This window comes from Syngnathus typhle, unplaced genomic scaffold (genome assembly GCF_033458585.1).
Source record: "Syngnathus typhle isolate RoL2023-S1 ecotype Sweden unplaced genomic scaffold, RoL_Styp_1.0 HiC_scaffold_75, whole genome shotgun sequence".
In the NCBI taxonomy this organism is placed as follows: Eukaryota; Metazoa; Chordata; class Actinopteri; order Syngnathiformes; family Syngnathidae; genus Syngnathus; species Syngnathus typhle.
The window spans coordinates 1-12,194 of record NW_026871981.1 but is presented as its reverse complement, the minus strand read 5'-3'; the positions used below and the strand labels follow the sequence as shown (position 1 = coordinate 12,194).

General features: G+C 45.5%; 4 protein-coding genes across 6 annotated transcripts; 3 read left to right on the top strand and 1 right to left on the bottom strand.

Moving 5' to 3' along the window:
* Positions 1 to 4,585: 4,585 nt before the first annotated feature.
* LOC133148333 (WD repeat domain phosphoinositide-interacting protein 4-like) lies at positions 4,586 to 8,354 on the top strand. 3 transcript variants are annotated; one of them, XM_061271437.1, is made up of 10 exons: positions 4,586 to 4,655; positions 4,721 to 4,825; positions 4,885 to 4,990; positions 5,073 to 5,167; positions 5,244 to 5,323; positions 5,400 to 5,608; positions 5,697 to 5,798; positions 5,878 to 6,023; positions 6,100 to 6,299; positions 8,239 to 8,354. In XM_061271437.1, the coding sequence occupies exons 1-9, from the start codon at positions 4,598 to 4,600 to the stop codon at positions 6,207 to 6,209; spliced, it is 1,011 nt and encodes a 336-aa protein (XP_061127421.1). In that variant the 5' UTR covers positions 4,586 to 4,597; the 3' UTR covers positions 6,210 to 6,299; positions 8,239 to 8,354. The 3 variants fall into 3 exon arrangements, with proteins under 3 accessions (XP_061127421.1, XP_061127422.1, XP_061127420.1); XM_061271438.1 differs by having other exon boundaries at positions 6,100 to 6,275; positions 8,239 to 8,353; XM_061271436.1 differs by having other exon boundaries at positions 8,236 to 8,353.
* Positions 6,379 to 7,924, bottom strand: LOC133148337 (EKC/KEOPS complex subunit LAGE3-like). Its single transcript, XM_061271441.1, has 3 exons — positions 7,809 to 7,924; positions 6,928 to 7,056; positions 6,379 to 6,871 (listed from the first exon to the last, which is right to left on the bottom strand). Exons 1-3 carry the CDS (start codon positions 7,901 to 7,903, stop codon positions 6,667 to 6,669), a joined length of 429 nt encoding a protein of 142 aa, XP_061127425.1. The 5' UTR covers positions 7,904 to 7,924; the 3' UTR covers positions 6,379 to 6,666.
* LOC133148335 (cGMP-dependent protein kinase 1-like) lies at positions 8,236 to 10,839 on the top strand. Its single transcript, XM_061271439.1, has 10 exons — positions 8,236 to 8,353; positions 8,901 to 9,141; positions 9,245 to 9,386; positions 9,628 to 9,694; positions 9,793 to 9,892; positions 9,958 to 10,071; positions 10,197 to 10,302; positions 10,370 to 10,433; positions 10,515 to 10,592; positions 10,741 to 10,839. The coding sequence occupies exons 2-10, from the start codon at positions 8,919 to 8,921 to the stop codon at positions 10,837 to 10,839; spliced, it is 993 nt and encodes a 330-aa protein (XP_061127423.1). The 5' UTR covers positions 8,236 to 8,353; positions 8,901 to 8,918.
* An 80-nt stretch (positions 10,840 to 10,919) lies between these two features.
* LOC133148336 (cGMP-dependent protein kinase 1-like) lies at positions 10,920 to 12,173 on the top strand. Its single transcript, XM_061271440.1, has 4 exons — positions 10,920 to 10,926; positions 11,397 to 11,471; positions 11,543 to 11,639; positions 11,708 to 12,173. Coding segments are annotated over exons 1-4 (597 nt in total). The 5' UTR covers positions 10,920 to 10,924; the 3' UTR covers positions 12,131 to 12,173.
* Positions 12,174 to 12,194: the final 21 nt, after the last annotated feature.

Sequence of the window (12,194 nt, the reverse complement as noted above, 5' to 3'; positions counted from 1 at the left end):
AAAAATCAACCTATTTTAGACGTCTATTTCTGGTCTATAAATCGTTTATTTTAGGTCTATATATACACCTATTTTAGATCTAAAAATCAACCTATTTTAGACGTCTATTTCTGGTCTATTTGAGATCTATAATTAAACCTATTTTAAACGTCTACTTTAGGTCTATAAATCAACCTAAGAGTCTATAAATCAACCTAATTTAGGCGTCTATTTTAAGTCTATATATCAACCTATTTTAGATCGAAAAATCAACCTATTTTAGACGTCTATTTCTGGTCTATAAATCAACCTATTTTAGATCTATAAATGAACCTATTTTAAACGTCTACGTTAGGTCTATAAATCAACCTAAGGGTCTATAAATCAACCTAATCTAGGCGTCTATTTTAGGTCTATATATCAACCTATTTTCGATCTAAAAAATCAACCTATTTTAGACGTCTATTTCTGGTCTATAAATCAACCTATTTTAGATCTATAAATAAACCTATTTTAAATGTCTACTTTAGGTCTATAAATCAACCTAAGAGTCTATAAATCAACCTAATTTAGGTGTCTATTTTAGGTCTATATATCAACCTATTTTAGATCTAAAAATCAACCTATTTTGGACGTCTATTTCTGGTCTATAAATCAACCTATTTTAGATCTATAAATAAACCTAATTTAGGCGTCTATTTTAAGTCTATATATCAACCTATTTTAGATCGAAAAATCAACCTATTTTAGACGTCTATTTCTGGTCTATAAATCAACCTATTTTAGATCTATAAATAAACCTATTTTAAACGTCTACGTTAGGTCTATAAATCAACCTAAGGGTCTATAAATCAACCTAATCTAGGCGTCTATTTTAGGTCTATTTATCAACCTATTTTAGATCTAAAAAATCAACCTATTTTAGACGTCTATTTCTGGTCTATAAATCAACCTATTTTAGATCTATAAATAAACCTATTTTAAACGTCTACTTTAGGTCTATAAATCAACCTAAGGGTCTATAAATCAACCTAATTTAGGAGTCTATTTTAGGTCTATATATCAACCTATTTTAGATCTAAAAATCAACCTATTTTAGGCGTCTATTTCTGGTCTATAAATCGTCTATTTTAGGTCTATATATCAACCTATTTTAGATCTAAAAATCAACCTATTTTAGACGTCTATTTCTGGTCTATTTTAGATCTATAATTAAACCTATTTTAAACGTCTACTTTAGGTCTATAAATCAACCTAAGGGTCTATAAATCAACCTAATTTAGGCGTCTATTTTAGGTCTATATATCAACCTATTTTAGATCTAAAAATCAACCTATTTTAGACGTCTATTTCTGGTCTATAAATCAACCTATTTTAGATCTATTTTAAACGTCTACTTTAGGTCTATAAATCAACCTAAGGGTCTATAAATCAACCTAATTTAGGCGTCTATTTTAGGTCTATATATCAACCTATTTTAGATCTAAAAATCAACCTATTTTAGACGTCTATTTCTGGTCTATTTTAGATCTATAAATAAACCTATTTTAAACGACTACTTTAGGTCTATAAATCAACCTAAGGGTCTATCAATCAACCTAATTTAGGCGTCTATTTTAGGTCTATATATCAACCTATTTTAGATCTAAAAATCAACCTATTTTAGACGTCTATTTCTGGTCTATAAATCAACCTATTTTAGATCTATAAATAAACCTATTTTAAACGTCTACGTTAGGTCTATAAATCAACCTAAGGGTCTATAAATCAACCTAATCTAGGCGTCTATTTTAGGTCTATATATCAACCTATTTTAGATCTAAAAAATCAACCTATTTTAGACGTCTATTTCTGGTCTATAAATCAACCTATTTTAGATCTATAAATAAACCTATTTTGAACGTCTACTTTAGGTCTATAAATCAACCTAAGGGTTTATAAATCAACCTAATTTAGGTGTCTATTTTAGGTCTATATATCAACCTATTTTAGATCTAAAAATCAATCTATTCTAGACGTCTATTTCTGGTCTATAAATCAACCTATTTTAGATCTATTTTAAACGTCTCCTTTAGGTCTATAAATCAACCTAAGGGTCTATAAATCAACCTAATTTAGGAGTCTATTTTAGGTCTATATATCAACCTATTTTAGATCTAAAAATCAACCTATTTTAGACGTCTATTTCTGGTCTATAAATCGTCTATTTTAGGTCTATATATCAACCTATTTTAGATCTAAAAATCAACCTATTTTAGACGTCTATTTCTGGTCTATTTTAGATCTATAATTAAACCTATTTTAAACGTCTACTTTAGGTCTATAAATCAACCTAAGGGTCTATAAATCAACCTAATTTAGGCGTCTATTTTAGGTCTATATATCAACCTATTTTAGATCTAAAAATCAACCTATTTTAGACGTCTATTTCTGGTCTATAAATCAACCTATTTTAGATCTATTTTAAACGTCTACTTTAGGTCTATAAATCAACCTAAGGGTCTATAAATCAACCTAATTTAGGCGTCTATTTTAGGTCTATATATCAACCTATTTTAGATCTAAAAATCAACCTATTTTAGACGTCTATTTCTGGTCTATTTTAGATCTATAAATAAACCTATTTTAAACGTCTACTTTAGGTCTATAAATCAACCTAAGGGTCTATAAATCAACCTAATTTAGGCGTCTATTTTAGGTCTATATATCAACCTATTTTAGATCTAAAAATCAACCTATTTTAGACGTCTGTTTCTGGTCTATAAATCGTCTATTTTAGGTCTATATATCAACCTATTTTAGATCTAAAAATAAACCTATTTTAAACGTCTACTTTAGGTCTATAAATCAACCTAATGGTCTATAAATCAACCTAATCTAGGCGTCTATTTTAGGTCTATATATCAACCTATTTTAGATCTAAAAATCAACCTATTTTAGACGTCTATTTCTGGTCTATTTTAGATCTATAAATAAACCTATTTTAAACGTCTAGTAAATTGAGCCAAGATCAAGATTTTGCAAATTAATAAGGGTTGGGAAACTTTGTTGAATGACCCTACCTCGACAGTTTAGTTTTGACTATTTTAGGTCTATAAATCAACTTATTTTAGGTCTATAAATCAACCTATTTTAGATCTATAAATAAACCTATTTTAAACGTCTACTTTAGGTCTATAAATCAACCTAAGGGTCTATAAATCAACCTAATTTAGGCGTCTATTTTAGGTCTATATATCAACCTATTTTAGATCTAAAAATCAACCTATTTTAAACGTCTACTTTAGGTCTATAAATCAACCTAAGGGTCTATAAATCAACCTAATTTAGGCGTCTATTTTAGGTCTATATATCAACCTATTTTAGATCTAAAAATCAACCTATTTTAGACGTCTATTTCTGGTCTATAAATCAACCTATTTTAGATCTATAAATAAACCTATTTTAAACGTCTACGTTAGGTCTATAAATCAACCTAAGGGTCTATAAATCAACCTAATCTAGGCGTCTATTTTAGGTCTATATATCAACCTATTTTAGATCTAAAAAATCAACCTATTTTAGACGTCTATTTCTGGTCTATAAATCAACCTATTTTAGATCTATTTTAAACGTCTACTTTAGGTCTATAAATCAACCTAAGGGTCTACAAATCAACCTAATTTAGGCGTCTATTTTAGGTCTATATATCAACCTATTTTAGATCTAAAAATCAACCTATTTTAGACGTCTATTTCTGGTCTATAAATCAACCTATTTTAGATCTATAGATAAACCTATTTTAAACGTCTACGTTAGGTCTATAAATCAACCTAAGGGTTTATAAATCAACCTAATCTAGGCGTCTATTTTAGGTCTATATATCAACCTATTTTAGATCTAAAAAATCAACCTATTTTAGACGTCTATTTCTGGTCTATAAATCAACCTATTTTAGATCTATAAATAAACCTATTTTAAACGTCTACTTTAGGTCTATAAATCAACCTAAGGGTCTATAAATCAACCTAATTTAGGCGTCTATTTTAGGTCTATATATCAACCTATTTTAGATCTAAAAATCAACCTATTTTAGACGTCTATTTCTGGTCTATAAATCGTCTATTTTAGGTCTATATATCAACCTATTTTAGATTAAAAATAAACCTATTTTAAGCGTCTACTTTAGGTCTATAAATCAACTTAAGGGTCTATAAATCAACCTAATTTAGGCGTCTATTTTAGGTCTTATATATCAACCTATTTTAGATCTAAAAATCAACCTATTTTAGACGTCTATTTCTGGTCTATAAATCGTAACGCGCTTCCAGCCAGTCTTTGCAGGCACGAGCAATGTTTCAAAGAAAATTTGATCAACATGCGACGGGCATTTTTTGCCAGATCGCTCCAAAATCGTTTGCAGTGTGCCCCCTACTCGTCCATCCGCAGAACAGGTATCGCTGTAGCCTAGCCCGGCTGTCTTTGGGCAAGGACTGGAAACCAAGTAGACAACGGGCCATTCCCACAGACTGACAATTTAGGCCGAGAGTCCTGAACGCCACACGCCATGTTGAAAATGCATGACCGGATTGGAGATGTGACAGTCGTTGCTTTGCTTTTAGGTGTTTTCTGCTGCTCCATGGAGTCTGGTGTGCGCATTTACAATGTGGAGCCTTTGATGGAGAAGGGCCACTTGGGTGAGCGTCTTGCTGCTCGGCGCTGGCCGGGCGCCTGCTAACGTGGCCCGCCGTCTGCTTTGCAGATCACGAGCAGGTGGGCAGCGTGGCGTCGTGCTCCATGCTGCATCGCTCCAACCTGCTGGCCGTGGTCGGGGGCGGAGTCAGCCCCAAGTTCTCTGAGATATCCGGTGGGTGCCTTTTGAATTGGGCGAGCACGACCATGAAGCCAACCGGTGTGACTTTTCAGTGCTGATCTGGGATGACGCGTGCGATTCCCGAGACGCCAAAGACAAGCTGGTCCTGGAGTTCACCTTCACCAAGCCGGTGCTGGCGGTCCGGATGCGACACGACAAGTGAGTGGCGGCGGCTCGCTAAACTGGCCGAGAGGAGCGCAAACGTTGAAAGCAAACAAATTGGCGGGCTGCCTCCTCCCAGGATCGTCATGGTGTTGAAGAACAGGATCTATGTGTACAGCTTTCCCGACAAGCCGCTCAAGCTCTTTGAGTTTGATACGCGCGACAACCCCAAAGGTGAGCGAGTGAGCCAGCGAGCGCTCGGCCAGTCAGTCGCGCGGCTTCCTTTTATTAGCGTCTGCTTTTCCACCAGGTCTGTGCGACTTGTGTCCGAGTCTGGACAAGCAGCTGCTGGTTTTCCCGGGACACAAATGCGGAAGTCTGCAGCTGGCGGTAAATTGCCCCTCACACTTCCAAGCGTACGCGGGAGAGCCTGCGTCGCCGTCATTAGTCCGCTCCCGCCCTCCAGGACCTGTCCAACAGCAAGCCCGGGACGTCGTCGGTGCCGTTCACCATCAACGCGCACCAGAGCGAGATCGCCTGCCTGGCGCTCAACCAGCCGGGAAGCGTGGCCGCCTCGGCCTCTCGCAAGGGGACGCTCATACGCCTCTTTGACACCAGCAGCCGCGACAAACTGGTGGAGCTGCGGCGAGGCACCGACCCCGCCACGCTCTACTGGTAAGCGTGCCCCCCCCTTATTATTATTATTTTTTTTAATTGTCGGTTTGCTCACCGCTGACCATGTCCCCTCCCCGCACCTGCACAGCCTCAACTTCAGTCACGACTCGTCCTTCTTGTGCGCATCCAGTGACAAAGGGACGGTCCACATCTTCGCCCTGAAAGACACCAAACTTAACCGCCGCTCCGCGTAAGACCGCCGCTCCGCGTAAGGCCGCCGCCCCGCTCCCTCGCCCACTCCCTCTTCAACGTGCGTGTGCGCCTGCCAGGTTGGCGCGCGTGGGCAAGGTGGGCCCCGTCATCGGCCAGTACGTGGACAGCCAGTGGTCGCTGGCCAGCTTCACCGTGCCCGCCGAGTGCGCCTGCATCTGCGCCTTCGGGAAGAACACATCCAAGAACGTCAACTCCGTCATCGGTCCGAGGGAGGGGTCGTCATTTGCTGCGCACCGGCCACATTTTGCCTCTAACATTTCCTTTGCTCTCTATGGCAGCCATCTGCGTGGACGGCACCTTCCACAAGTACGTCTTCACGCCCGACGGAAACTGCAACCGAGAAGCCTTTGACGTCTACTTGGACATTTGCAACGACGACGACTTTTGATCCAGGACGGAAGGAAACGGGGAAGGACCCAAGGAAGAAACGGCAGGACACTTCAAGTGAAGCCAGGTGTCACCTTTTGCGGTTCGGCAGGTCCGTCACACCCCTGCGATTTCATTTGTACTTTGACACAAACTGAACAAAGGAAGCAAACCAGAAAAAAAAAGAAAAAGGCAGGCGACTTCTGTTTTTATTCAAAGCAAAATGATACGTACATTTACACATGAAGCACACGTGAGATCAGGGGAAAAACATTTAAATAAGAACCAAAAATACCCTGCCCCAACGCAGACGAGCACAATGGTCAGAGCAAAACCAACGGAGCGCTGGCTTGGCTGCCTTGCGTCTACAGCAGCTCGTGGCGACATTTTGGGCAATAGCTGACGCCAGTAATCAAGCGCGCGATGAAATCAACTTAGGAAAAAAAAGGATAAACATGCTTAACGCTAAAAACTTTAAATCAAGAACGCAGCATCGGCTCGCTGAAGTTTTCCATGAAGGCGGGCCCTCGCGTGTCCATCGAAGGTGGACGACCAAGAACGCTGTGAGGATCCTGTCCGACGTCGGCGGGAAAGGCACGCATGGTCTCCAAGACCAGGCCGAGGTGCTCCAGGAAGGAGTTGACGGATACGCGAAGGACGCGAGCTTGCTCTGCACGCCACTTCCTGAAAAGGTCACAAGAGGTCACTGGCGGGTGGGCGTGCGGGCGACGGCTCCTCACGCGCTGAGCACACTCCCGGCGAGCGTCAGCCGCTTGCGGACGCCTCCTCGCCGGGGCTCGCGGTCGGGACTCAGCGAGCGCAGAGCCACAGCGGCCTGGCGCGCCGACTGGAAGGGAACTTGCAGCGAGCTAGAAAAGGGGAGGGTCAAGGAAACTGCCTGCAGTATTCCCATTGACCAAGTACGAATCCGATATGCTGGAGCGAGTTCAACGTCGCGGTACGAAAACAGTCGCAAAACTTCACCAGCTTTCCTACGAAGATCGACTGGAACAGTTGAATCTCTTCTCTCTGGCCTACCGTCGTCACCGAGGAGATCTGATATATACCCGGCGCATTCTCCGAGGCGAACTTGGTGAAGACCTGAGGGAGTATTTCATCTTAATTAATGATACTTCGACACGTGGTCACAGTTTGAAGCTATACAAACCGAGGAGGTTACGCATCCATGGTGACGCCACTCTCTCTACCCGTGTAGTTAATAGCTGGAACCGCCTACCCGAATCATGTATCACAGCCCAGTCAGAGGAAAGTTTCAAGAGAAGTATTGACGCAGTGTTTAATGTCTGAAAGGTGAAACTGCCGACCGCGGTATCGGTACCGACTTTTTTCCGACATTTCAACCGCGGCTTGGTAGCATCCCTTCAACGTCCGGGAAGTGAAGGAGCTGACAAGGGATTCTTCCCTCTGCTTTCTACCTCTCAATGAAGTCAATGAAGAAACGTGTGCGAGTGACTCGACGTCAGCGCTCAGGAAAGAAGCCAAGCTCGCTCGCGGAGAATCAGGCCCAGAGACGTCGGAGACGCGATAACCTTATTGCTAGTTTGGCTGAAACTGCAAAGAGAACTCTCGACGCTTCAACATCACTGCAATCCAAGGATACAATTCCAATTGGCTCGCTTGCTCGCCGCTCTCGGGCGCCGCCATGTTATTTGTCTGCGGAAGCCTTCTTCGTCCGAGTAATCGGAGCACACTCATTGCTCGCCCTCCCGCGCGGCCGCCCCCTAGCGGCAGAGCAGACAGCGCACAAAAGTCGACCATCGGGTTCGGAGGATATTTATTTCTTCTGCGCGGTTGAGTGACCGACCACAAATGTATGTACTATGAAGTTGTGTGAGCTTGTGGCGGACCTCAGTCCCAGGCCTATAGTTCGGGGTGGGTTGATATGTTTATCCTTTGCCAAATCATACACGCTTTGTATCTTTGATGACTTCTGACACAAGCTAAATGTTTCGCTCACAGTTCTTCGGTTTCTTCAACGCAAAGATTTGTGGCAGATTCTTTGCTCTTTTTTTTCTCTTTTTTCTGAGGAGGAGCTGTCAAAGTCACCTGTGCGCATGCACGTGTGAGTAGCTCATCCGAGGACGCGCCGACAGAACATTCTTCCAAATCCTCATTCCAGAAGCGTGCTGAAGTCACAACAAGGAGGTAAGGCAGGCGTTTGTTTCGTCCTCTTTAAAAAAAACGTTTTTTTTTTACTTAGTCCTCTTTGAAAGTGAAACCCAACAACCAACACATGGTCAAAGGACTCTGTGAACGATAGAGGGAGGACAAAAGGAGACAATGACTCAGAGGGGGAAAACCATCTCAAGACCCCAAAAAGTTGCCAAGTATACATAGATGTTCGTAAGCCAAGGTTTCACTGTACTTGGGTTGGTCCAATTTAGAACCAAACTGGGCTGTTTTTAAGCCGGAATTGGTCAGGCTGAATGAAAACAAACAGACAGAGCATTGAAGCGTCTTTGGATCCTTGAAAAACACTATATGAATTGAATGCATTATTATTATTTTTGCGCCTACACTAAGTTCTTTTATTCCGAGCCACACTTAAGCTCTCCTCATCAGCTCCTTTGTATGGAAACCGTGGATTGACCTGTGCAACCACGTCCGCGCGCGTCTGACTGCACACGAGTCTCTTCCTTGTAGGGCACGGGCACTAGGCTGATGGCGGCAACAAAGAGTCTCTTTCTTGTAGGGCACGAGCACTCGGCTGATGGCGGCAACAAAGAGAGGCGGCGGCATGCTGCGTGACCTGCAGGTGGCGTTGCAGCGGAAGATTGAGGAGCTGACGGAGCGAGACGCGCTGATTGAGGAGCTGGAGTCAGAACTGGATGCCAAAGATCTCCTGATTGGCCATTTGCGGGCCGAGCTGGACCGTCATCGTAGTTTGATGCCGGGCACCGACGATACTGCCGCTGCACAGACACCCGACGCAGGTGTGACAAAACGTTCTCCTGAGTCACTGAACTGTTGAGGTCCGCCCGGGCGGAGGTTATGTTTTTCTTTAACATTTTCTTCACCTTTTTTTGTTGCATCCAGCAGGTGGCGCTCCAGCAATGCCAGCACCGTCACTCGATGAGCCTCAGCGCACCAAGAGACAGGCCATATCGGCAGAACCCAGCGCTCTGGATCCTGCCCGACTCACCGACGTCACGCTCACCAGCTACTGCAAGAGCAAAGAGTGAGCTTATGTTATTTTTGTTCTGTGTTTTGCAGACTCTTTTCAATCGTTACATCTGCGGTTCGGACCATTCCTTTCCGCTGTGAAAAAAAAAAAGAGCCGTGAGGAGTGTGTGTTGCGCAGAGGCGACGCTTCCTACCTCAAGCCGAGGCTGCCTCTCGGTCGGGGTCGTGGGAGACCGAGAAGGCCGGCCCTGAGAAAGGTGCCTGCCCCATTGGAGCCAGGGTTTGTTTGCGTGCAGGTCCAGCGAGCTGATCCAGAGAGCGCTGATGGACAATGACTTCATGAAGCATCTGGAACATGGACAGGTGAGAAGACCCCCCCCCCCCACCACCACCACACCTCCACCCTCACCCCCCACTTGGCGTCTGTTTTGCTCACGCTTTGACGTCCGCCCCGTTTCCAGATCCTCACCATCTTGGACTGCATGCGGCCCACCAGCCTGGACAAAGGCTGCTGCGTCATCCAGGAGGGCGACGACGGATCTAGCGTCTTTGTTCTGGAGGGTGGGTCACTGCAGCTTTTGCTTCCGAGTCACGGCTCCCGTTTTCCCTTTTGCGTCCGTCCACAGAGGGCATGGTGGAGGTGAGCAAAGAAGGCAAAAAGCTGTGCACCATCGGCCCCGGCAAAGTCTTTGGCGAGCTCGCCATCTTGTACAACTGCACGCGCACGGCTACAGTGACGGGTACACCACAGTGCACACGACAGCGCCCCCTGAAGCTAGGACCGGAGTCCAGGCGTCATCTTCCAGCGTGTGTGTGTGCGTGTGCGTGCGTGCGTGTGCGCGCATGCACATGTGCGTGTGTGCAGCTCTGACCGACATCAAGTTGTGGGCCATTGATCGCCAGGGCTTTCAGACCATTATGATGAGGACCGGCCTCATCAAGCATTCCCAGTACACGGACTTCCTGCGCAGGTAACCTTGACGTCGTGACATGGCAGCAGCCTGACGTCCAAATGATGTGGCGTCTCCCTGTCGCTAGCGTTCCGTCCTTCCAGGCCCTTCCAGAGGACGTTCTCAGCAAGCTGGCTGATGTTCTGGAGGAGGTGAGTCCAGACCCGCCTGCACGTGTCACTCTCTGGTCATCTGACCCCCCGTGTGTGTGTGTGTGTGTCTGCGCACATCAGACTCACTATAGCAATGGCGACTACATCATCCGGCAGGGCGCCACGGGAGACACCTTCTTCATTATCAGTGAAGGGCAGGTGAGCTTTTCTACTCGTTCCGTGCCTGCCCGTAAGGTGCGCTGCCAAAGTGGATTGGGCAAAGTCTGCTCACTTTTACTTTGCACGGCCTCACAAGGTATGACTTTTGGCTTCCTTCGTGCAAAATCTCACTTGTGAGCATGTGCAGGTGACGGTGTGGCAGCAGACCGCCCCCAGTGGTCAGCAGGTGCCGGTGAAGACGCTGTCCAAAGGCGACTGGTTTGGCGAGCAAGCGCTGAAAGGGTGAAAGCGCGCTACGCCGTTCACGTCGCCGTCGCCCGTGCCTTCCCGCCATCCATTTAACGTGCTGCCTTTCCTGTCTCGTAGGGAAGATGTGCGTACGGCCAGCGTGACAGCAGAGGGCGCCGTCACCTGTCTGGTGGTAGACAGAGAGTGAGCATTGGTGGTTTGGTTTGAAGCCGGGGTGGCCAGGGCTGGGAATCCGAGATGAACATTTCCCTCCAGCTGTCATTATTCCCCTCTTCCAGACAGGCAATGCAAAGGCTACAACCCCCCCCCCCCCCCCCCTCCCACGTTCCATCCTTTCACATCAGACAAGGCAAACATCGTGCATGGCTGAGTAGTCATTGTTTATCCCAGCAGCCACTGTCATGCCTTCACGGAAGCAAATGCGGCAGAAACTTGCAGAAACTTGCTCGACACAAAGCAAAATCAAAAGAATATTTAGAGTCCTAAAAAACAGAGTCTTTGGCGTCCTTGTGTGTTTTCCACATCATCTGAAGGAGTGAGGCCGCTCCTCAGTCGGGTTCATGCTGCCTCACGGCACTCTCCTTTGTTCCGCAGGTCCTTCAAGCAGCTGATCGGCGGCTTAGAGGAAGTGGACCGCCAGCAGGGAGACGACGAGCACGTCAAAGCCAAGTAAGTGGTGTACATCGCCGACGAACTCTCTATTGACGTCGAGGCAACGATGCACTAACGCACGTGCGCAGGTGCCCGGCTGAGGACGACTTCTTCTCCGGCGTGACGCTCGACGACCTTGCCGTGGTCTGCACCTTGGGCATGGGTGGCTTCAGCCGCGTGGAGCTGGTGGGTGGGTCCCCGCGCCGGCGGCCGTGGTGCCGACGCGTGGTGACGTGTGGCCGCGTCGCCGTCAGGTGCAGCTCAAGAGAGACGCCGGGCGCTCCTTCGCCCTCAAAGTGTTGAAGAAGCGCCACATTCTGGACACCAGGCAGCAGGAGCACATCCTGTCGGAACGCCGCATCATGATGGAAGTCAACAGCCCCTTCATCATCAGGTCACTGTTTAGTCCCTCCGTTCATGTCCAAAGCAGGCAAAGTACAAGTCCAGCTCGTGGGGTGCCAAGCGCAGGTTTGAGGTGCCCGCGTGCCAGCGGCCTCAAGCCCATTGTTTCTTTTCCCCTCATAAGTAGGGGTGTAAATCGCGGGTTTTGTCACGATACGATATATCGATACAAAGAACCACGATACGATATTTGCCGATATCTTAAAGCCTGCTGTGATTCATTCACGATACATCACGGTATAGTGCTCTACGATCGATATAGAACAATATCCTGATTTATAACAATTCATATCTTAAAGCCTGCTGTGATTCATTCACGATACATCACGATATAGTGCT